Source organism: Cucurbita pepo, chromosome LG03 (genome assembly GCF_002806865.2).
Source record: "Cucurbita pepo subsp. pepo cultivar mu-cu-16 chromosome LG03, ASM280686v2, whole genome shotgun sequence".
NCBI classification, from domain to species: Eukaryota; Viridiplantae; Streptophyta; class Magnoliopsida; order Cucurbitales; family Cucurbitaceae; genus Cucurbita; species Cucurbita pepo.
Genome location: NC_036640.1, coordinates 8667018 through 8693516, shown reverse-complemented (window position 1 = coordinate 8693516; position 26499 = coordinate 8667018). Strand labels below are relative to the sequence as shown.

The 26499-nt window shown below is 34.2% G+C and overlaps 2 protein-coding genes across 3 annotated transcripts; both read left to right on the top strand.

Annotated features, from left to right (window-relative positions):
* Window positions 1–26499, top strand: LOC111789876 (transcription factor MYB26-like; the record flags this gene model as incomplete). Its single annotated transcript, XM_023670590.1, has 3 exons — window positions 1–125; window positions 318–1138; window positions 26365–26499. Coding segments are annotated over 2 exons (903 nt in total), but the record flags the coding sequence as incomplete, so codon positions are not given.
* LOC111789874 (transcription factor MYB26-like) lies at window positions 24894–26467 on the top strand. 2 transcript variants are annotated; one of them, XM_023670587.1, is made up of 4 exons: window positions 24894–25094; window positions 25222–25351; window positions 25544–26064; window positions 26238–26467. In XM_023670587.1, exons 1-4 carry the CDS (start codon window positions 24962–24964, stop codon window positions 26339–26341), a joined length of 888 nt encoding a protein of 295 aa, XP_023526355.1. In that variant the 5' UTR covers window positions 24894–24961; the 3' UTR covers window positions 26342–26467. The 2 variants fall into 2 exon arrangements, with proteins under 2 accessions (XP_023526355.1, XP_023526354.1); XM_023670586.1 differs by having other exon boundaries at window positions 25544–26466.

The following is a 26499-nucleotide window of genomic DNA, read 5'->3' as shown; positions in this document are numbered from 1 at the left end:
CAACGATGCGGAAAAAGTTGCAGGCTTCGATGGATAAATTATCTAAGACCCGACCTTAAACGTGGGAGCTTCTCCCCCCAAGAAGCTGCCCTCATTGTTCAACTTCATAGCATTCTTGGCAACAGGTGTCTTTCTTTTTTTTACTCTCTAATTTCTCTTCCGGTCAAATTGATTATCTTCGTGCATATAAGGATACTAAATTACCGAAAATGTTGCACACCGACCTATATATAGAGAGAAAAAAAGATATCAACTTTGATTCTGAACCCGAGTCTCGAAACTTTCTAAACCTCTTTTTGCTTTCGGGTTTCTTTCAGATGGGCTCAGATAGCAAAGCAACTACCGGGAAGAACGGACAATGAAGTGAAGAATTTTTGGAATTCGAACATAAAAAAGAAGCTGATCTCTCATGAGGTTTCAGCTTTGACCACCTTTTCTGGCCATCTCCAAAACCCTAATGTTTCCATTAATAATGAGGGCTTCTTTATTCTCAATGCAAACCCTAATTTGATTCTGACCACCTCAGCCCATCAAGATCAGCCATGTCTTCCAACTTCAACTCTACAAGCTGGTTATGATCTCATTGATTATAAGCTTCAACAATTTTCCAATCTCAATCCAAATGCCAATTTGGTTCATTTGCTGCCTTCGTTTTCCCCCTCAACAAACCTTTTACCTCATAACCCTCCGTCGTGGCAGTCATTGGGAGGATACCGTTCCCAATCGCTCGACTCCGATCAACTAATGGTTGCAAGCGGAGAGTTTGTCACTCCAATGACTACACTACCTCAATACGTCGATGGTTCGATTTTGCATCCCGCAAAATTATGCGAAGTTGGTGAGGAAAATATTTGCTCATCAGTTCCACAAATTTCAGCTCCTTCGCAAGATCTTGACCCATTTACCAAATTATCAAGCTTTCCAAATGGTTATTACCCACAAGATCAATGCTTGGCAGCCAATCAAATGGCAATGGAGCAAATTGACATGATAATGTCGTCGATTTTGCAGATCCCGTCGTGCTCGTCGTCGTCGGCATTGTTGGGTCTATCGGAATTATCGAGCAATCTAGTTTCGTCAAGCTGGGGAGTGTAGGATACATAGGTACGTCATAGTATATGTATGAGTATGTGTGTAGGTAAAGGTTGCTCAGAGTGAAGAATCTCGAACAAAGTCAAACTTCCAAAGGAAAATGTGAGTCAATAGCTTGACTTAGTAAAAATAGTTATTAGCTTAGACACGTTCAAAAAAATGGTTAGAAATTTATTTAAGAGAATGGTCAGTAGTTGCCAAATTGTGGAGTGAAGCAAGTTTACGAAAATAGTCCGTGATTTATTTAAGAGAATTGTCAAGGATTTTAACTTCTTAGAAATTTTTTTAGTGCTTTCTCCCCCAACAAATACTCATCATATGTATGCTTTATTCACCGCCACAAAAGAGTTGAAAAGTATAAGTACTTAAAGTTCTTAGTACAAGAAAACTCTCCCTCAAGTTATTCTTTATACTTCCCTTATTTGTTAATTTTTATTTTTGGACATTTTTTAATAAGTGCGCATGTGACATAACATTCTAACGACTACAACAAGTGTATTCACCAAGATATAGTTGTGAGCTTAATGGGAGGACATTTTTCTATAAGAAAAATATTTTGAGTGTTGTCAACACGTTCCATGTTCGCTCTAAAGAAAATTGAAGAAAAGAGATTAAAATGAAATCTTAATTATGTTGAACACAACTCTTTGTGGGAAAGATTCGCACACTTTATTAAAGACCAATCGAGAAGAGATTTACAAAACATTCTCTAGAAACTATTTTGTGAAGAGATTTACAAAACACTCCCTAGAAACTATTTTGTATCGCTTGGATTTCTTGGGACGATGAACTAAGTAGTATGGTATGAAGGGGTATTTATAGACAGTATCTATTCCTAAAATTTCTCACCGTTTTTCCTAAAATACTTAAATATCTCTTAAATTTATTTGTAAAATCCCTAAATCATTTTCCCTAAATTTATTTAATCATAAATATAATTACTCATACAATGGTTGGAAACCCTATTGGGCCAGTGATGACATTTTAACACTCCCCCTCAACACTAGTCCTCATTTGTTGCACCATGTTGAGCTGACAGCGAAAACTCTCATGTGTTCCAGTATTCAGCCCTTTTGTAAACAAGTCTGCCACTTGATCATCTGTCTTGATTTGCTGCATCTCGATTTCTTTTTTCAAGACTTTCTCTCTAATGAAATGGTAGTGTACCTCCACATGCTTTGTTCTAGCATGAAACACCGGATTTTCTGCTAGGCGAATCGCAGATTGGTTGGTGCAATGAAGTGATATTGGATAGTCAACTCTCTGGTGCAAATCTTCCATCAAGAGTTTCAGCCACGTACTTTCCTGAGCTGCTTCAGCTGCTGCTCTATACTTTGCTTCTGTAGTTGACAACGATACTATTGTTTGTCTTTTGCTACACCAAGAAATTGTTCCCGAACCCAACTTGAACACATATCCAGTGGTTGATCTTCGAGTATCGTGGTCTCCTGCATAATCAGCATCACAGTATCCAACTAGCTTGCAGTCTTTGCTTCTTTTGTACAGAAGACCATGGTCGATTGTACCTTTGACATATCTCAAGACCCGTCGAGCCGCATCCAGATGAGGCTTCTTTGGATTTTGCATGTACCGACTCATGACTCCAACTGCATAAGAAATATCAGGCCGAGTTAAAGTTAGGTAGATAAGACTACCTATCAGTTGTTGGTATGTCGTTTCATCATTCAACTTTTTGCCTTCATGTGCACATATCTTGGCATTTGTCTCTATCGGTGTTGAAGCTTGTTTACATTCTCACATGCTGAACTTCTAAAGCATATCTCTTGTATACTTTTGTTGGCAGAGAAACAATCCTTCATCTGTGCGATCANTTTAGAAAAATGGTTAGAGATTTATTTAAGATAATTGTTAGTAGTTACCCATTTGTGGTGAAGTTTAAGAATATAGTTAGTGATTTATTTATGAGAATTTTTAGTTGTTTTTAACTTATTATTAAGAAAGTTCAGGAAATTTGTCCGTTCTTTCTCACAACTCCTTACCGATACTCATTAGAGGTATGTTCTATTCACAGCCACAAAAGAGTTTAAAAGTATAAGTGCCTAAGGTTCTTAGTACAACGAATCTATCCCCTGAAGTTGTTCTTTATACTTCACTTTTTTTTTTGACATACTTGTCCAATACATGTTGTCTATAGCTGCATGTCTATTGCATGCCAAACCCCTCATGTCGTGCTACTTAACTGCTTTCATGATGTATAGTTTCTTATTATATTTTCTAGGAGTATNTATACATGATTAGGATTAGTTGCACTCTCAAATCCCTTTGGTTGGTTCATGTAAATCTCCCTGTCTAACTCTCCATGCAAGAAAGCATTCTTCACATCGAATTGCCACAGTTTCCAATCTTTACTTGNTTCGATTGCATGACCGTAAAAATAAAAGTAGTACTTGACTTGAGTATTTTAAGGAATACTAAGTAATCCCACTGTTGGATCACGAAATACATAAATGACATTGAACTCCGCTTTCCAGTAAAGTTGGATGCATACTTTTTCTCTACACACGANATGCAAGAAAGCATTCTTCACATCGAATTGCCACAGTTTCCAATCTTTACTTGCTGCGAGTGCTAGCAGAACTCGTACGGTAGTGATCTTTGCCACTGGACTAAATGTTTCATCATAGTCTTGTCCATATTGTTGANTGTTTCATCATAGTCTTGTCCATATTGTTGAGAAAATCCTCGAGCTACGAGGCGAGCCTTGTATCTCTCGATTGATCCATCCGGTCGACGCTTTATTTTGTAGACCCACTTGCAAGAGATGGGTTTGACATCTTCTAGTCTTGGCACTAGTTCCCAAGTTTGATTATGTTCTTGGGCTATAATTTCTTCCTCCATTGATTTCTGCCAAGCTGAGTTTTGTGATGCTTCTTCATATGTCTCCGACTCATTAACTTCGTCTTCTATAATAGCTGCGTTGACATACTCTAGACTTGACTTTTGGATTATTTCTAACTGTCTTAGTTGTTGAGGTGCCCTTTGTTTCTCACTAGGTTCGCTTGGTTGAGTCACTTCTTGCTCACCAACACTAGTGTCACTTGAATCGTCAGGCACATCAGCACTGAAGCAAATGTGTACAGTTTGCTTCCACGTCTTCTGTGGAAGAATCTCTTCAGTTTGCTATCTCGTTAGAAGAATTTCTTCAATTTTCTCAAGGCCTGGTAATACTTCCTTNCTTGGGCTATAATTTCTTCCTCCATTGATTTCTGCCAAGCTGAGTTTTGTGATGCTTCTTCATATGTCTCCGACTCATTAACTTCGTCTTCTATAATAGCTGCGTTGACATACTCTAGACTTGACTTTTGGATTATTTCTAACTGTCTTAGTTGTTGAGGTGCCCTTTGTTTCTCACTAGGTTCGCTTGGTTGAGTCACTTCTTGCTCACCAACACTAGTGTCACTTGAATCGTCAGGCACATCAGCACTGAAGCAAATGTGTACAGTTTGCTTCCACGTCTTCTGTGGAAGAATCTCTTCAGTTTGCTATCTCGTTAGAAGAATTTCTTCAATTTTCTCAAGGCCTGGTAATACTTCCTTCTCTGAGGGCCACCCCTCTNCGTATTAATCATAACGGAGAAGTATCCCAATGTGTATTGACACCTAAAAATGCATGAGGTCCCCTCAACTTCAGATCATATAATATGCAGATCGTACACTCGTCTTTCATAAACATTTTCATGGATACATTCTTGGCATAACAATACNAGTTTGAGTATCCTGAATTAATGATCCAATCATTCTCATAATCGATATGGTCTCCCATCATCGCCATGAGTGCTAGCTCTTCTTCTATAGCATATAGTACCGCTGCATCCCATTCTTTCTCCATCTCCATGTTGGAGAATGCCACATTGCTTTCGACAGATTTTTTATTGGACCAACAATCTCTAGACATGTGGCCCTTTTTCCCGCAATTGTAGCAAATGCCCTCAAATCTTTTCCCTTGAGAGTTATTGTTATCGTTTTTCTAAGCTCTCCCTGGTTGTACAGTTCCTTGGTGACTTCTTCTTTTGTCACCATTGTATCCGCGTTTTGTAGACAGCCTATTATTGCTCCGGCTTTCACTTGTGTAGAGTGCTTCTTCTTCACCCTTCAACGTGATGCCTCCTGTTTGTTTAGTCATGGCTTCTTGACTGGCTAACAAATTTTCGAACTCTACAAGTGATGGTTGAGTGGGTCATCCTTGTACAACAATAATAAAGCTTCTATATTCTGGTCGCAATCCGTGGATTATAATCCTCTTCATTCGGGATTCTACAATGGCAGACTTCGGGTCTAGTTTAGTAATCTCTCGATAGATCGACTTGACCTTGTGGAAGTACTGAGCAATTGTCATGTCATGATGTGAAATTGATAACAACTCATTTTCAAAAAGTTGTAGCCTCATATAATTCTTCTTCGAGAACAATATCATGAACGTGTCCCATGCTTCTTTCGGTGTCTTGTCATCCCAAATATGCTCTAACAAAACTTCCTCTATTGTGGTCTTTAGGGCAAACATTGCTTTGCCTGCTTTGATTCTCCATTTGCGCAAGGCGCCGTTAGAATCATCCTCTGGCGGCGTAGTTTCGCACCCGCCAACGATCTCCCAAAGATCATGTCCTTGTAAATAGGACATCATGCATGTTGCCCACGTGTTGTAGTTGTTGTTGTTGAGTTTCTTGATTCCTCCAAAGATTTGGAAATCACCCATCGTGTTGGCTATACCTCAGTAATACCAAACAAGCTCTTTCGACACAAGACTTGCAGAGTCACAGACTACTCACGACACAAAAGAAACTCACTAACTACTAATTTCAAGAAATCGTTTCTGATGTGAAATATTAGACAGAGCTGCAACCACAGAGAATATTAAGAATTCCAAGAGATTAGATAACCTACACTAACCTCGCTCTGATACCAGATTGTTGAACACAACTCTCTGTGGTAAACACTCGCACACTTTATTAAGACCAATCGAGAAGGATTTACAAAATACTCTGTAGAAACTATTTTGTATTGCTTGGATTTCTTGGGATGATGAACTAAGTAGGATGGAGGGGTATTTATACAGTTAATCTATTTCTAAAATTTCTCAACCTTTTACTAAAATACCTCAAACATTTTCCTAAATTTATTCCTAAAATTCCTATATCATTTTCCTAAATTTATTTCTAAATTCCTAAATCATAAATATAATTACTCATACAATGGTTGGGCTTAACCCTATTGGGCGAGTGATGACATTTTAACAAATCATACCGTTGAATAAACTTGATCGAATACTAAAATTTCACAGTGTCAATAAGTTAACCAACCAATTAGAACGTAAAGTTGTAATCGAGAGTGAATTTCTCATATTTCCTATTTGAAAACTTTTCGACATTCAAACATACAAATACGATGAGAAAACAAGTTAATTAATGGTTCGATTGAAGTTCAAATTTGAAAATTAGGGTTTCATTAACCACTCACTTAAAATGTTTTCTTTGTTACACTTTCTTTAAACACGGTCCACACGTACCGAGGCCCGTAGAAGAGTACACCATCTCACAGTCATACTTGTCGAATACATATTGTCCATAGCTGCATGTCCATTGCATGTCAAACCCCTTGTGTGGTGCTACTTTACCACTTTCATGATGTATAGCTTCTTATTATATTTTCTAGGAGTATGACGTTTCGGCAAAATTATGTTAGTACTGTTAGACTTGAAATGCCTTAAAATGTACTAGAGGGAGATGTGATGAGTCGTCAATTCTTCTTGCACGGAGTTATATGCTATTTAAGTCGTTGTATTGTCTTTCTTGCTTGCTAACTTATAACATTGGTTTCATCATTGCTTTCAGCCTTGCTTCCAAACTCTCTTTCTAAAATCACTATGCCCCCATCTTCTAAATCTTTCTTCTCGAAGGGGGATTAGAAGCTTGGATATACTTCGTACGGTTGAAGGCAACACGAAATAGAGTTGGTTAACTCACTCACTGGTAAGAGTGATTGCTGCACAATCGCTTGCAGGGGTCCCAAAAAAGTGCAATTGTAACACACCACATGCCCTTGAAGCGGTTACTTGAAGTCCATCACAACTTTAGTCCTTTGGTGTTTTCTCTTAGAAAATTAGTTTTTTGCCCTTCTTTTTCTTTTTTACTTCAACATGGTGACGATAACAAGGACACACTTTACGTGTTAGTTGAGTTATGCTTAATTACCAGAATTGCACCATGATTTTCCATTTGAACATAACTTAGCAGATAAAAGGTCAACGACGATCTCAAAAGTCGAATGTCTATTATTAAATTTGAATGATCAAGTAATTCGACATAACGACAGTCATCTATTAAAATAAAAATAATGTATAAGAAATGAGATAGTTCTATTGGTAAAACAAGTTTAAAAATATTTGGGTAAAAATATTGAGAGAATAAGACTAATGATAGGAGGCACTTATTTTGTTGAATGGATGGATTTTGAGAAAGAATGAGATTTTGACTTTAAGAAAAAGCCCAAAAAAACAATCATTTTGGGCAATCAAACTTATATATAATTTTGTATGTAATACCAAAGAAAGTGCCTTAATCTCTCTCTTCCCTTTACTTCACCATATATAGAAAAAGATTCCTTTCCATTGTTCATCTTTGTTTTTTTGTATGCAACAATTTAAGAATTATAGGGAGACATAACTTATAATATAATAGTTGTTCATGGGTCTAGTGTAGTTCATTGGTCTTGTTTTTCACATGCGGTATGCTTGTATGGCCATCAATATAGATTCTTGATCTAACAACCTTGTTGAATAACAATATTTTTAGATCTGAATTATCAAAGAACCCCAAAATTGAATTATCTTGATGATTAAAATCAAGAGTATGGAAACCTTGTTTCTAAACTTGTGATTTAAATTCCTCTCCAAGATAACTTAACTAAAGCTACTTGAATAACTATTTATAACGTTGAAAATAAACTTTAGTTATCAATGGAAAGGTTGTAACCCTCATGTCCATCAATTCCATGATGACTACTAGGTATTGTAGCTTAAAATCTTGAAAAATAAAATAGTTGATTATTTGACATAATTTTTGTCTTATTGGATTCATAGTTAAACGTTCACAACTTTGGTAGAATAATCAAATTGAGACATGTACCAACTAGGAAGAATGAGTTTAGAACAAAAGTAGAATAGGATGAAAAAATTGTAGTAGGAAGCATGCAAGGAAGTTGAGGAATGTGCATGTGACGTACGTATGGTATGCACGTGGGTCAATCCCATTTTTGTCTATCTAACCTTAGTTTATCTATTTTTCGATCCGATTTATTGAATATGAACTTTAAGAAAGAGGTAGAAAAATGTTGTTTAAAGTACCATAAAATAAATTCAAGTAGGAATTACCGTTGTATTAAAGAATAACTAAACTTTGATTATGCAAATCCTTAAATCACAAATATTAAAACCTTTCAAATCAAGATGATTTCATTCTAAGTGATCAAAACTCTTAGAAACTCGATCTAAAAGCCGTACTTCAAAATAAGGTCTTTAGATCTAAAATGTCGAAGAAATTTAAAATGATAAGAAATCACTTCTGAAGTTAAATTTTAGATTATTTTATTAATCAAATATTTCAAAGTAAGAAAATTTCTTTCAGATTCAAATGAGTTGTAGAATAAATTATATCATGGAATGATTATAAGCAATTTAAACTATATAGAACTAAGAAAAAAAAACTTAATCATAAATAATCTTTTTACTATATTTTTCAAATTTCTTTTACAAAACAACCTATATATAACTTTATATAGCATTAAAGTGAAACGCGTGACCTTTCCGAGTCATTTCAATAGTTATAACTTTCTAGTTTATGACCATAATTAGTATGGTGTAAGTCTAACCTAAAAAGCAAACAAAACTTTTAAAATTGAAAATACATTAATAAAATACCATACTCTCGATTTTAATCATTCGTTCAAGAATATGTAACCAACAAAAAAATAAATAAATGAAAGCCCACTTGAAATAACTTGAATCCATTGTTACATAAATGAAATTTGATGCTTATTTAATTTGACATTAATGGCCGCTTCAATTTATTTTTTGACAATGTGAACAACACTTTTTTTCACATGTTTCTTGAAGATCATATTATATGATTGAGATGTCTGAATTCATATTATACATATTTGAAAAAATTTTAGATTCTTTTTTTAATGACGAAAGTAATTTAAGATAATGAAAGGATTTATTATATTTGGAACTTAATTGATAGGTTCATCGATGGAGGTGATAACTTAAATATAGGGATTATTTGGAAGAAGGGAGTAAAGATATGGAAATGTTGAGAGAGAATATGAAAAGGGAATAATAATAAGAAGAAGAATAAAAAGGGGAATACGTAGAGAATATGAAGTGCATGGGAATGCATAAAAGGAAACACATCCTCAACAAAGGCAACAAATCATGATGCTATCAAAAGTTCTCGAATTTTATGAATATTCGGAGACCTGATTTTATTCACATTCTTAACGGAATTATTATTATTATTCGAGTAAATATTACAATGTTTGTTTCATTATGTTATTTCCATGAAATCAAGGAACATACTTGTGGGGGCATCATCGAAACTACGTATGTTACAGATATTTGGTGAAATTATGTGTAAGTTCAACGAACGAAATTCATACGTACGTGTTTTTATTGCCAAAATAAGCATAACTCAGTTGGTTATAGCATATTCTTTCGATCAATAGGTCAAAGGTTCAAATTATCAATCCATCAAATATTGTGTACTGAATTAAAAAAACAGATTGGTTTGATCATCCATGCTTAATCTTTAAAAGAAAAAAATTAAAAAGAAAGAAGTTATAATTTGATTCCTCACCAATTGTCCTTTGATTGCTTAACAAATAAAGCAAAGTAGTTGGTTTTGTATTAAATGCAAGCATGTGCAACTCAATCCATTTTAGAATCCTTTCTTTTCATCCTTCCCCTTCGTATCTCCCTTTCCTTCGCAATAAAACACTTTCTTTTTTTTTTTCCCTTCACTTATAAGCAAAATTCACCCCTAATTCCTTCCTATTCAATTCATATATCATACTTGTAATTGACCTATACGATTAATAACGTTAAATATTTTAAATTTTATATCCCATATAAAAAGGATGTGATTTGAAGAACTCGATCAACACAATCCAACCTAATTCAGCTCATACAGTTTGAGTTAGACTATCAACTTATTTTGGTAAGATTGAGTTGAGTTGAGTTCAAATAATAAAACTTTTTATGATTAGTTTCCATTGGTTAGTTCGAGCTTGAGAAGCTTTGGGTCTAGTCGACCCGTAAAACTCACTCGGATAAGCAGTATTATTGAATCAGACAAAACAACAAGTAATAAAACCAAAACGGATAAAGCTCCTAAAGTATAAGACAAGTAAGCTTCTCCAGACCATACAAGTGTGCAGTGAGCTCCATGCAAACTGTTTAGTTAAGATATGCCAAATTCCACTAAATATATAAATGGAACCTAACCATACATGCCCCCAACTATATCTTCCTAAGCGTGGACACTAACAATCCGTCCTTCTGACTTTATTTTCAATTCTAAAAGTATTTGTAATAGCCCAAAAATAAATAAAGAAATAAACAAATAAAAATAATTATAAAAATAGTTAAAATAATAATAATAATAAATTAATTAATTAATTAAACATTTCCCCACTTCTCTCCATTAGCCTCTCATCCCTTCCCACCATTATCTCTCCTCAACCCATCCTTACGCTAGAAAGTAACAGTAGTTACTGCAAAAAGAAAAAGAAAAACAATAATGGTCAGATTTACTTGAGAAAAAAAAAAATGAGAATGACTTTACCTAGTTGAGATTTACCAGAGATTTAGGTGAAGATAGATATGATGAATAAGGTATATATTAAATCTTCATTTTCTTTTATCATTTTTTTTTAGAAATCACAACCAATTATAGTTAGATATTCATTGAATTATTATTACATTATCTAGCTTTTAGTTAGAACTAAATGTCAATCATGTATACTATTCTAGTCAATCACGTCCCATTAGTAATATTAGATTAAATTTTTATCGGTAGGTAAATGAATAGATTAAAGATAGAATGGCCAAGAAAACTTCTTAATAGGAAACACTGAGATAAGGAAAGATTTAGAATCAGAGATCACTAGAAATTTGGAATGTGAGAACAGAATTAGAAGTCAATCACGTCCCATTAGTAATATTAGATTAAATTTTTATCGTAGGTAAATGAATAGATTAAAGATAGAATGGCCAAGAAAACTTCTTAATAGGAAACGCTGAGATAAGGAAAGATTTAGAATCAGAGATCACTAGAAATTTGGAATGTGAGAACAGAATTAGAAGGAAACAGATTAAAAAAAAAATATAATTAGGGAATTAAAAACCACACACTAAATATAGAGCAAAAGTTAAACACACGAGGGTAAATACAGAGACCAGTAAAGCGTAGAATAACTTGAAATAGTTGTATCTACTTTCTTATACAACAGTATGAAAAATAAGATTTTTAATAAAAATATAATTATAGATATATAACCAGACTTTTAACAATGGACCAATGTAAATTAGAGAAAATAATGTTGTAGAGTTCAAACCTGAAACTAATGTCATGGGCTCATATAGGTTGACTCGGATTTCAAAGGACGGAATCAAACTTTAATTAAAGATATATTCATGACAACGACTTAAGTTAGCCAGGTAAGTGACCTTACTATCGGCATGGTTATATTTTGATGTTGACACGTGCCCTGTGGTTCTGCACGTGTCATATATATTGATATGTGTGAATTGTCTGTGGATCGATATGCTTCCTATATGTTATGTATATGTTATAATATGTGAATTGTATGATAATAGTTATTGTACGATGTGTTCAAGGATATGTTTGAGATAGGATACAAGAAGGATGCACAAAATGAAATGTAACGATATGAGTAAAATACGTTCACGAAACGTTAAGGTTAGGTTACATATCGGAGTGATATGGATAAGAGAGATTGATGGAAGAATACGGTTAGGTTACGGGTAGAAAGGGATAGGTTTGTGATAGATTGATAGAACGATAGCGTTAGGTTAAGTTCTTGTGATGATATGACTAAGGTACGTTCACGTAATGATATGTCTGTGATAGGTATAAGAACGTTAAGGCTATGATAAGTTAGAGAATGATATGATTATGAAGTGTTTACGTTATTACTTGTTTATGATATGATACATTGTGATGCAATATGTCATGGTATGATGTGTATATGATGAAATGTTATGTTAAAAGCATAGAACGTTATGTTAGGTCTCTTAAATTGTGTGTATACAGCATGATATGAATGACATGAAATTACGATAAATGACATGAAATATAACCCCGTTAGAATTATGTATGATTTGAGAACGGTAGAATGAGAAATGATATGATATGAATGATGAACGATATCTGAAACGATATGAAAAATGATATGATATGTACTTAATGCTAGCGGGGTTGTATTAAAGGATAATGAAATTGTAGAAGTAGTGGGGACCTCATGCATTATGTGTGTTCATGCATCTGGGGGATACCCCTATCCCATCACGAGGATACGGATGCGTACATCCAATGGCAGACCAACGATCGTTATGCTTTGCATAACACTGCCGTGACAGTTACTAGTTCTAACGGGTCCCGGCATAAGGGGCTCCTAGAGTATGCCCACCGGATAAGGAAAGTGGCCCAGCGCTGTGCGAACTAGCTGGTGAGCCCATACTCGCACGTATGGGCTGTGTGTAGAGTATATGGTACACGTCCACAATTACCCGTTAGGACAGCACCGTAGGGAAAACGAAACGAAAGATAGGTCCCATCATTTCATTGCATGTGATTGTTGCATTTAACCTCAATAGTGGGGTCCCTTACTGAGTATTTCTTTAAATACTCAAGCCATGTGCTACTACATTTTTCAAGTTAAGGCAAGGCATTTTTGTATGGCTGACGACGACATCGCAACTCGAGATCATGGCACATGCATAGGATAGTGGTATTTATTTTCTTAGACTTAGGCTAGAATAGGATGTTTTAAACTTAAATGCTTATTTATTTTATTTTGGATCTTTTGTTGTATCATTTTAAAGATGTTTTTGAAACAGGTAAGTCTATAGCTGTGTTTTAAAGGTTATGTTTTATGGAATTTAAATGAAGTCTTCCGCATTCAATGTTTATAGTTCGTATACAGTAGTGACCTTAAATTAAGTATAAAATTTTGGATCGTTACAATATTATACAATTATATATGCATATTTTGTTTTTTGTTTTATCATCATTTTAAAAAGAAAATTTTAAATAAATGTCCTATTTCAAAATGTATATAGAAATTGAGTTACCATGTTTAAAAATACATAGGTTGATGTTTTACTAAAAACAAAAACTTAAACAAACGGTTTACCATATTTGGATTTATATTCAGATTGAGTTCGATTCATTATTTAATGAAAATTATTTGAGTTAAAAAAATTATGAACCAGTTGAATTGGGTCTAAACAATAATGTCGCAACCCAATCTTGCTCATGAACAATTAAATATCCAAATTGTCGTACGAAACAATCAGCGTGCACAACACTCTTTTTTAATATAATTTATTTTTTAAAATGATTTCGTTAAACAATTTGATTCGTTATGATTTTTTCTCGATTTGTTTAATTTGAATAGATTTTATGATTTATGTTGGTTGAGAGTATAGTTGTGACCAAGGCATAAATCTCTTATGTCTTTGTGTTTTTTATTATTATTATTATTATTATTTTGAGAACATTACATCACAAAATAGCTAGAGATTCCCAAGTCACGAGGGTTCGTTAAGGTTGGCCTTCCACTCTAATTTGAGATATATTCAAATTTACTTCAGAAATTTATTAATGAATTTATATCATATAAAAGCACCAAGAAATGAAGTGAGCTTCAATCAATAAGGTGGATTCATTCGTTTTGTTTGTTCTTTTTTATTATTACAACCCTTAAGCAATCTCGATTGGAAATGAGAAGATGTGCATGAAATTCCTTTTAGGTTTGTCTAAAGTTGTCAAATGTTACACCGTCATTCGAGTAATGGTGAGCTGTTCCACTTACAAATTTATACGTTACGTTATATAAGTAACCTCACTAGTGGAGTTGGAAAATACAAACACATGCGGTATAATAGGACCTATCTTCATGGAATGGCCTTACGTAGCTTTATCCAGTTCTAGTAGAGTTGAATCTGAAGTACTTTCCTACACATGGCCATATATGAACACAGACTTACCAAGCGGGCTCGTGTACCCCCTAGGTCTAGCTCATCGGGCTAGAATTCGCTAACAGGATGTCAGACACTATAGAGGGAAAGAGCCTGCATAACATTATGGCGAACATAAATGTTGTCAGATTGTGCCCGTACTAATCATAATAGAGAAGTGTCCCAATGCTTACGACACACAAAAATTCATAAGGTCCCCATAGCTTAAAATCATGGCGTAAATTTATGTTGAAAGTTAAACTTCCATTCATTTATAACATAATGAATTTGTGATTTATGCATACATAATTCCTGTCTAATTTTTGGTACATGACATGGCTTACATGGCGTGGTGTATGGAGGTTTAGACATCATAAATTATCAACATCATAACATAATTCTACAACATGACATAGTTACTCTATAACATAGCTTATAAGCATGACATAACACCACATAGCATAACGTGGTAGAACACAGTAGAGCATAATAAAACATAATATAGGACAACGTAACAATCATAATTATGACATGTGCAGAGGTCACTAGGCATGTGTCATCATACGTCATACAATTCATCCAACCAAACTAATAGCAAAGCCACTACTTGGTTGGCCTAAGCCGAAGTCTCTACGCTCTCTTGATACTAACTTAAAGCTGATTCTTGGTGTATGGAGGTCTATGTATCATAAATTATCAACATCATAATATAATTCTACAACATGACATAGTTACTCTGTAGCATATCTTATAAACATGACATAACACCACATGACATAACATGCTAAAACATAGCTGGGCATAGTACAACATAATATAGCATAACATAACAATCATAATTATGACATGTGCAAGGGCCACAAGGCATGTGTCATCATACATCATACAGTTTGTCCAACCAAACGAACAGTAGTGCCACTTAATTGGTTGACCTAAGCTGAAATCACTGCGCTCTCATGATACTAGCTTAAAGCTACGCTCTCTTAATACTAGCTTAAAACTACTTCTTGAAATCTAATTCTACCTATGAAATACCAAAATTATAATTTAGAATTATTTTACGGAAGAAATTGACTCATCTAATTGCATAAAATAATCTAAATTTAGTTCCAATTAAATTAGTTAAAAAAAATTGTCATACTATCCTTAAACACCATAGAAAGGTTCAAAAACGTCTCTTGAAGAGTAGAAAATAGTTGAAAAGGGTCCAAGCGTATCAGATCCAAGCTAGATCAACCGAGAATCTGAGCTGGAGACATCATAAAATATATTCTTCAAATGGCTCCGAACCACCCAAATGGAGTGAAACGAAGTAATTGTTGTGACTTAATAAGACAATAGACCTCTTATTTATACTAAAGTCTAACATGGGACAACCTTCTTTTTTTCTTTTTATTATTATTATTTTAAAAAAAATTGTTGGTACATAATACACATCTAAAAGAAACTTCCATCATCGAAAGTATCTTAAGTTTGGAATAACTCAAGTCCTCGTCTATATGGAGAGGATTATAATCTATAACATGCGTTGGGTTAGTAAAGTATTTGCGAGATATTGATATGTGGTATACGTTATGTACCATGAAGAGGGATTGTGGTAGAGCTAATATATATGTCACCAACTGATTCAATCCAAAATATCAAAAGGTCCGATGAAGTATGGGCTCAACTTGTCCTTTTTGTTTGAACTTCAAGACGCCTTTCATTATAGACACCTTCAAGAATACCTTGTCGCCTAGCTCAAACTCTAAGTTTTTACGCCTTACGTTGACATAACTCTTATGTCTACTCTAAATCGTGCATATTCTTACCTCGATCTTTTCAACGGCCTCCGTTTTTTGCTTGAACATCATGTAGACAAAAACATGAATGAAATAAAATATTCAATGAAGACAAAAGTTAATTAAATCAAAAAGTCTAGAGACCACCTAAACCCATAGAAAACATCTATAACATAAACTACAAATTTTTTTTCTTTTTTTTTTTTTTTTCTAGAAATCGAAATAGGCTCTTCTCTTCAAAAAGTCTCTTGAAAAATCGAGTATAGGAGTAGTGTCTCAACGATCTCTCAATTCCACAAAAAAATTTTATGTTTGCATACATGTTTTTTCCATCAAAAGTTCTACCATTGAGACATAGTGCCTCCAATCTCATGATTTGATTGGTGTATCTCTGAGTGTTGAGACATTGTTGACAGTGTCTCAAGTTTATTAGCTACAACACCTCTTCCTTTTATTTCAAATCATAGGTGGAAATCACTACTAAGATTTGGATTACTATCTCAAGGAAAGAATATTGTTTGAGATTCAAATCAATCCACAAGCAAGATCGATCATGTGTAACTTGAATGATTCTTGTTGATCAAATATCTCAACGCAAGAACACTGGTTTAAGATTCAAATCATTCTACAAACAAGATTGATCATGTCGAGCTTGAATGATTCTACATGCAACCTAAACTACATAGAATTACAAAGAAACTTAGCCATTGGCTAAAGAAAGCACAAATGCATTTTTTTTACTACATTTTCCAAGTCTACTCACAAATACAACATACATGACTTTATATATCCTCAAAATAAAACTATTAAAGGCATTCTAAGGGCTTTATATATCCTCAAAATAAAACTATTAAAGGCATTCTAAGAGTTGTAACATTCATACTTTATAGTCATAATTAACCATGATGTAAATGTAATGTAAAGTAAATAAAATGTCTTAAATTACATTAATGAAATACAATAACTCTAAATTACTCTAAATTGTAATCCATCCAAAATTTATAACAATGAAACTTCATTCTTCTGGCATGAATTGAAATATCTTTTGATAATTTAAACAACATTTTCTTTGCATCATCATTGAAATATATTGTATGATTGATGTCTCTTAGTTCATATCATCAAAGCTCTAAATCATGCTCATTTGACTCTTTACTTCCACCAAATACTCTGGTTCGTACAAAATGCTCGAGGTATGCACTTAAATACAAATAATCTTGTGAAATCAACTAATTAAACTTTAAAACTAGCATAAAATAAGTTCTAACTTGCCATCAACAAATTCAAATTTCAAAAACTTATCAATCTAAACACATATGTAATTTAAAGTTTTAATAAATTTAAGTTGATCATAACGGTCTCTTTTAGTAAATAAAACATAAATTACCATCTTTAAAAGTTGATGATTCGATTTCTCGGTTGAGAACATTTCTCAAAAAGTTGGGAAAAAACTTGTGAGAATCGTCCAATAAAGGATACAAAATCAAGGGTTTTCCATTGACACTTTGGTCAACGAACCTTTTTTGCTCACTTCATTTACAAGAAAAAGGGAAACATTTTCCAAACTTGGGTCCTACGTGATATTCTTTTTGATTATCTACAAATATATTTAAATAAATAAATGTTAAAATTATTTGACATGTCATTCATTTGGATTTCTCCATACCTTATCAAAAAAGTTGTATTCAAATTCATCCAATTGCTCGTAGACATTTAATATCTTGCGTCATACAAATTTGTCTAATGTTATATGCAGCTGTCGTTTTGAAAATATCATCATATAATTAATTCATTATTTAAATAATTTAGAGAATCAATATTATAGTAACATATTGGTTCGTTTCAAGGTCTCTCGGTCCATCCCTTTGAAGCTTTTTCTAGCGTCTTTGTTGGTATACTGTTTAGTGTCTTAGTAATAATACCGACTGTAACAGCTCAAACATACCGCCAATAGATATTGTTTACTTTTTCCTTTACATATAGTCGTCAACCTCACAATTTTTTAAACGCGTGTGCTAGGGGCAAATTTTCACATTCTTATAAAAAAATGTTTCGTTCCCTTTTCCAACCGACATAGAATTTCTCAATAGTGGAAACCTCTCTCTAACAAACGCGTTTTAAAATCGTGAAAGTGACGATGACATGTAACGTGCTAAAGAGGACAATATCAACTCACGATGGCATAGATGGTTACAATTATCTATATTTAAAAAAAATAAGTCAAAGGAAAATAATAATAAATGTCCGTGAGCATTTTCTATTATTTAATTTCTAATTTTTTATAATTAAGATGGGGACCAAATCCCTGTCTCTGCTGCACCTAATTTTTCGAAATTAACAGTGTCTTGTACAATATGAAAGTGATTTGTATTTTGAGGAATTATTGAGTATGAACAAACAAGGAACATAAAGAGAATATTATTGGCATTAATTATTTGAATGAACAGTCGAAGTATAAAATTAAATTTTGTTGTCTTTATTCAGATCATTAAATGTGAACATAATCAAGTTTAATATAGTACTCTAGTATTAAATATTATTCCTTAGTCATCTTCATTCTTTTGTCACAGTATACGGATAGTTTGATACATTTTCAACATAATTTAACTATATAAAGTATGAATATGCGATTAAAAGATTTAAGGTTTGAATCCATTACGAAAAATAGTGGTAATTCAATAAGTTCATGTAACGACTCATGCCCAAGATTTAAATAAGGATTCGTAATTCAAAAGATGTATGTTTGAACCAAAGGTTTATGTGAACGAGAGTAATCTTGAAAATAGAATGACTGAGACATGCTTGAAAGAATGGAAAGTTACTACCTATACCAACAATGTGCACTTCCTTTTCGGTGAAAATCTATAGTTAATCGTGTTTTGCTTCTGAAAATTTTTCTAGAATACATATAGGTGAGGACAAAACATGCTAGAAAGACTCGTGCTGATCTGTAATAATAGTTTTCACTTTTAGAAGCGAGGAGTAAGTAACCTGCTATATTATAGATTGGTACTCAAGAATACAATGTTAATATCAATAAATAAGATACATTATATCGATGAATAAGTCATTAATGAATCGATAAATAAGTGGTTGAATCATTAATGATTAATAAAGAAAAAATAAATAAAGAAAACATTATTGGAAGAGCATATGAATGTATCTTTCAAATGTTCACCAAATATTGAAGCAAGCACTTGATGAAGATGGTAAAATGTTGTTCCTTATTTGATGAGATGATGGTGAGATGACATTGGACATAGCTTCACAAAAATGTCCGCTAGGTTTTCGTCTTGTATTAGTCACTTGGTGACTAATCGGATATCTTTTTCTCTCTTTCTCTCGTTTTTAGAATTTAAGGACACGTAGAAGGAAGATTTAGACTTTAATTCTTACTTCTTAATCGAAAGTACATGTAGATAAATGTAACAGCTCAAGCCCACCGCTAGTAAATATTGTCCGCTTTAGATCTCTTAATCGAAAGTACATGTAGATAAATGTAACAGCTCAAGCCCACCGCTAACAAATATTGTTTGATTTAGCCTGTTACGTATCATCGTCAGCCTTACGGTTTTAAAACATGTCTAATATGGAGATGGTCTAGCCCTACTCTTTCTCGTGTATCTCATACGACCAGGTGACTGACTTTGATACCATTTGTAACAACTCAAGTCCACTACTAGCAGATATTGTCCGCTTTGGCTCGTTACGTATCGTCGCCAGCCTCACGGTTTTAAAACGAGTCTACTATGGAGAGGGTCTAGCCTTATTTCAACCCTTGCCTCGCACTGTCTATGACTAGCTTTGAAATCATTTGTAACAACCCAAGTTCACCGCTAGCAGATATTGTACGCTTTGACCCTTTAGGTATCTCCGTCAACCTCACAATTTTAAAACGCGCTTGGTAGGGAGGGGTTTCCACACCCTTAGAAAGAATGTTTCGTTCTCCTCTCCAACTGAAGTGAGATCTCACATCAAATGAGTAACAAATAAAATGTACTAAAGGTAGGTGTGGTTCGGTCTAAACACAAGATTATATTTGAAAAATAAAAGAGAGAGAATAAAACAAAATTGTATTATGATGTGAGAGGATTTAGAAAGGAAATGGTTTTGATTTTGTGTAAAGAAATGTTGAAAATTTGATATATTTGATCATATAAGCAAAGAGCAGGACATGATATTGACTTTTGTGGAAGAAAACCATGCAAACTTAATCATCTTTATAGAAAAAACAAGAGTACAATAATTCACAACTCCACTATGCTCCTATTAACCCTTTTTGAAACACCCTTTTTACTCTAACTCTCTGGTCTTGGAAAAAGTAAAAAATGGATCTCATATGTAAAAATTTAATATGGGTAAAATTTAATTTTATATAATTTCATTATCTATATACTTATTATTCTAATTTTATGGCTTAATTTGTAGATTTCGAAGAATTTGAAGAGAAAAAAAAAGCTTAATATTGAGTTTAAGAGAATATTTTATATTATAGTTTGAGTCGAAAAATGATTTATTGTCTTAATTTATCTAATCTTATGGTATTATAAATGGGAATAAACATAGGTATAAGACATTATTATGTAGAGTTTAGGATCTACTTGTAGGGTTTGAGCTATAAATGGAATGAGTAAAGCTATATTATGAATAGTAAACTATAATATTGTTTAAAGCCTAGGGAGGAGATTGCATATTAAGGCTTAAAGCTTAAAAGTAAAATGTGCTAGATTTATTTGTGCTTCAACCATAGCATGAAAGGTCACTCGTTAGATTTGCAATGATTCTGCTATCTCAGGCCCTAAGATCATTCTTTACATGCATATAAAATGATTCTATTTCAGTTGTGTTCTAATGGTTTGTAAGGTCGCTCCTTACATGTATATGAAATGATTCTACTAGGGCTCTATCTCTTTATAAAATAAATCCTTGCATGTATATGAAATGATTCTGCTAGAGTTGTTTCCTAAGGATTGCAAGGTCACTTCTTGTATGTGTATGATATGTGTATGATGTAATTATTGTTGGATATTTTCTAATGACCGTGATGTCGTTCCTTACATTTATATGATGTGATTATAATAGGGTCATGCCCAAACAATATGAACTCAAATATAGAGTTGAGTCCAACAACATGGACCCTAATATAGAGATAAGCTCAAATGAGTTAACCATGTAAACTCAAATATAAGTTGAGCTCAACTAATGTGAATCATAAGTACGGTGATGAGTTTAGAGGGACTAGGTGCTATAAATCATATGATTAAGAACCTATCGTCTGACTACTATGTTGAAATAAGCTCAAGAGAGCAAATAATGAGTTATTACAACGAGAATAATATATCTGTTATAAAAATTGAAGTGACAGTTCTGGACTGAAATATAAGAACGATATTTCACGATTATGAGTCGTAAAATATTTAAATTGATTCTTGCTACGGATTCTTTTTTTTTATGTGATACCTAATTTTGTATGGTTTGTAGAGATAGTGTATCAAAGTTTCGAGACTATGGAGCAACAATGTGTTACCGTCGTATAAAACTTTTAGATACATGTGCTTATAATTCATAATAAGTTATGTGATTAATTGTAATGACCCTAATTTCCAAAGGAAACTAGAGTCTCTACCATGTATATTAAAAGAGCAGTGACCTACACTAACCTAAAGTCTATGAAAAATAAATACAACTATCCTATGTAGGTTTCATGGTCTTTGATGTGATCTCGTCGTCAACCGTATAGTATAGGATGTCTTGCATTTACCTGAAATATAAAAATAGCGTGTAGCTTGAATATTTATTTTAAGAAATAAACAGTAAGTGACCACATTATTAGAGATAGGGAATGCACACATAAAATATGAATGGGACCTATCATTTAAAACTGTATTCTCTTAGATAACTTTCTTATTCGAGTCATTGGATGTGTATTTACTACTCTACACACGGCTCATACATGTGAATATGGACCCATCAAGCGATTCGCACACCCCTTAGTCCTCGTACGGGTAGGATTAGCATCTCTAGTGTTGTTGCTGAACACTAGGAAGGAATAGTGACCGTTGTAGCATCATGTTAAACATGACAATCATTTTCATTTTCATAATGTACGGGTTCGTACTCATCATAAGGAGAAGTATCCCGATGCATGTGACATACATTTATGCATGAGATCCCAACATTTTCACATTAATTACACCCCTCATTTAAGACACCCCTCATTTTTCTCCATTTCATTTAATTTGTAACATAACAAAACATGTCTCAAGGGTGTGCATCATATCAAAACATTTCATCGCGTGTCATATATGTATCATATCAAAACATTTCATCGCGTGTCATATATGTCATAAAACATAACATATCATATCATACAACATATCATATCTTCCAACGTACCGTATCATTTAACATGTCATATCATTCAACATATTATATTGTTCAACTTGTCATATGATTCAACATATCATATCATGTTTGTTCGAGTTGGCAATGGTCTCTCCTACAGAGTGCCTCATTCTCGATGGAATGCTGAGTTGTTCCTTTCATCTCGCCGATGTTGTAACCTGAGGAAAATTAGTTTGTTTACGTTCGTCTCACTCTCTATATCTCACACACTCAGAAACAAAAGGTTGAACGGCTAGAGTGGGTATGGATAGACAGTTTTAAGGAAAGGGAGGGTGTGGACTGGGTCGTGTACGAGGTACTTATTTTACTTATCTTACTAAGGAGATGAGGACCCAACTAAATTGGACTACTTAATCCAAACTATAAAGGTGGGTTGGGATTATATATATATATATATAATTTTTGAGTCCATTCCCAGATTGACATTTTCTTGCAACTCGAAAATAGAGTTACTATCCAACCCTACTTTTAAGATTATTATGAAGATTAAAAAAATATTTGACGCTTGTAACCGATCTTAATTAGTTAAATGTTTGATATTTGAGTTTTAGGAGAATTTAGTTATTAATATATCGTAAAGAAGTATGATTTTCTAATGTAATTAAAAAATAAAAAAAATAAAAAAAGAACTCACAACTCAATCCAACTCTAAAAAGGAGTGTTGGATAGTCATATCCCCCTACCCGATAGTTATATGCTGTAAGCCATTGTTGTTATCTTTTTGCTTGCATCACATATAACGCCAATTTTAATCTTTCAAATCTTACTTTCAGAACTCTCTTTCGAAATCTCTCTACCCCGTTCTCTAAAACTTTCTTCTTGAGCCAGGGCCAGAGCCTCGAGCATACTTCGCTTGGCCGTAAGCGACACAAGAACGAATTGGCTTAACTCACTGTTACTGGGAAGTGAGTGCCGCGCAATTGCAAGTCCGCTGTCATAAAAAATGCGATTGTGACAAAGGAGTGTTGGATTGAGTTATCGAAAAGATCTTACAAAAATGAAAATTGAGTAAAAAAATGATAGTAGTTGTGTTTATTGGTGGTCATGTCAATTAATGGCAATAAGCAAAAATGTAGGTTGGATCATTTTTATGATACATTTTTGCTTACTTATCCGTTTTTGTTGCTTACCTCTATTTTGCATTACAATTTAACCATTTTCTCTCTCTCTAGCTTTTCTTCTAAGCCGTTGGATCTTGATCTTACATGATGAGATGATCATCAGACAACCTTTTGCTTTCCAATGGTAGAGAACATAGTATTCTTAGGAACAAAGGTTTGATTTTGGTAGAGCTTGTTGTGAATAAATAATTAATAAAAAAAACATTCTTAGGAGTCCCGAAGGACCCCCTCGAAAGCACGAGTGCCACGTCACCAGGTGTGGCCAACATATTCTTTCGTCTCTCTAGTGGGTCCTACCGTAGTACTAGAAAATTTCTCTCACTAATCGAATTATACTCAAACGGACTGCAAATTTTTACTAATCATATAGTACAAATACTTACCGTTTCACGTTTTTTAGTCAAATAATTGCTGAAGTAAAAGGTCGAGATTATCGATCTTTAGATGATAACGTGTCATATCCACTAAATTATTGTAATAGTCTGCCCATAGCTAGTAGATGTTATCTTCTTTGGGGTTTACCTTTCAGGCTTCCCCTCAAAGTTTCTTAAAATGCGTCTAACATGGAGAGGGTCCTAACCCTACTTTCGATAAGTGTCGCGCACCGTCTGATGACTAGCTCTGATACCATTTGTAATAACCCAAATCCACTACTAGTAGATATTGTCCGATTTTGCTAGTTACGTATCACCGTAGCTTCACGATTTTAAGATGCAGTATGGTAGGGGAGAGGTTTTCACACCCTTATAAAGAATGCTTTGTTTCTCTCTCCAACCGATGTGGGATCTCACAATCGCTAGCCACAACCTTATAAAGAATACTTCGTGCTCTCCAATTGATGTGGGATCTCACAATCCACCCCTTCGAGACCAAATGTCCTCGCTAGCACTCATTCCTCTCTTCAATCGATGTGAGATCTAACAATCTAGCCCCTTTTGGAGCCAAGCGACTTCATTGACACTCGTTTCTTTCTTCAATCGAAGTGGGATCTCACCATTATACTCCGTTTGACTACTTTTTTTTTATTTAGGTATTCACCTATGGAGTCTATACTAGTATATAATTTTTTCATACTCCCGTAGTATTTTTGGTAGACACGAAAAGGAGAGGTTGTAGGGCATTTGGCATGAGCCCTAAGCGGCCCACAACCGTACAGCTTCCTCAACATTAAATTCATTACCCCTTTCCCTTCCCTTCACACTCCCATAATGTCATTCACTCTCTCTTTCTGTTTTCATTTCTTCTTCTCTCTCTAAAGCATAACCCTCTAAGAGAGAGAGAGAGGATATGGGGCACCATTCTTGCTGTAACAAACAGAAAGTGAAGAGAGGGCTTTGGTCACCCGAGGAAGACGAGAAGCTTGTCAATTACATTTCTACTTACGGCCATGGCTGTTGGAGCTCTGTCCCTAAGCTTGCTGGTAATTACCTTCTCTTTTCCCCCTCACAATTATTACTAAACTCCAAAGCTTAACTCCGGAGTTGAGTTTCCATAAATTTCAATCATATTGTTTCATCCTTCAAATAATTTTTCAGTATGTTTTGTAGGCTTACAACGATGCGGAAAAAGTTGCAGGCTTCGATGGATAAATTATCTAAGACCCGACCTTAAACGTGGGAGCTTCTCCCCCCAAGAAGCTGCCCTCATTGTTCAACTTCATAGCATTCTTGGCAACAGGTGTCTTTCTTTTTTTTACTCTCTAATTTCTCTTCCGGTCAAATTGATTATCTTCGTGCATATAAGGATACTAAATTACCGAAAATGTTGCACACCGACCTATATATAGAGAGAAAAAAAGATATCAACTTTGATTCTGAACCCGAGTCTCGAAACTTTCTAAACCTCTTTTTGCTTTCGGGTTTCTTTCAGATGGGCTCAGATAGCAAAGCAACTACCGGGAAGAACGGACAATGAAGTGAAGAATTTTTGGAATTCGAACATAAAAAAGAAGCTGATCTCTCATGAGGTTTCAGCTTTGACCACCTTTTCTGGCCATCTCCAAAACCCTAATGTTTCCATTAATAATGAGGGCTTCTTTATTCTCAATGCAAACCCTAATTTGATTCTGACCACCTCAGCCCATCAAGATCAGCCATGTCTTCCAACTTCAACTCTACAAGCTGGTTATGATCTCATTGATTATAAGCTTCAACAATTTTCCAATCTCAATCCAAATGCCAATTTGGTTCATTTGCTGCCTTCGTTTTCCCCCTCAACAAACCTTTTACCTCATAACCCTCCGTCGTGGCAGTCATTGGGCGGATACCGTTCCCAATCGCTCGACTCCGATCAACTAATGGTTGCAAGCGGAGAGTTTGTCACTCCAATGACTACACTACCTCAATACGTCGATGGTTCGATTTTGCATCCCGCAAAATTATGCGAAGTTGGTGAGGAAAATATTTGCTCATCAGTTCCACAAATTTCAGCTCCTTCGCAAGATCTTGACCCATTTACCAAATTATCAAGCTTTCCAAATGGTTATTACCCACAAGATCAATGCTTGGCAGCCAATCAAATGGCAATGGAGCAAATTGACATGATAATGTCGTCGATTTTGCAGATCCCGTCGTGCTCGTCGTCGTCGGCATTGTTGGGTCTATCGGAATTATCGAGCAATCTAGTTTCGTCAAGCTGGGGAGTGTAGGATACATAGGTACGTCATAGTATATGTATGAGTATGTGTGTAGGTAAGTAATAATTTCAAAAAATGCAATTGTTTTGGTTTGATATGTATGTTTGAGAAGGTAAGAGGTAGTCCATAGGGAAAGAACCTAGAAGTTGCTAGTTCAGGTTGTTTACTAAGTAATGCTTGATCAAGTACT

Coding starts and splice junctions, on each gene's coding strand:
- LOC111789874 (XM_023670586.1), top strand. CDS start 24,962: ATGGGGCACCATTCTTGCTGTAACAAACAGAAAGTGAAGAGAGGGCTT. Junction 25,095..25,221: donor CTCTGTCCCTAAGCTTGCTG/GTAATTACCTTC, acceptor TATGTTTTGTAG/GCTTACAACGATGCGGAAAA. Junction 25,352..25,543: donor CATAGCATTCTTGGCAACAG/GTGTCTTTCTTT, acceptor GGTTTCTTTCAG/ATGGGCTCAGATAGCAAAGC.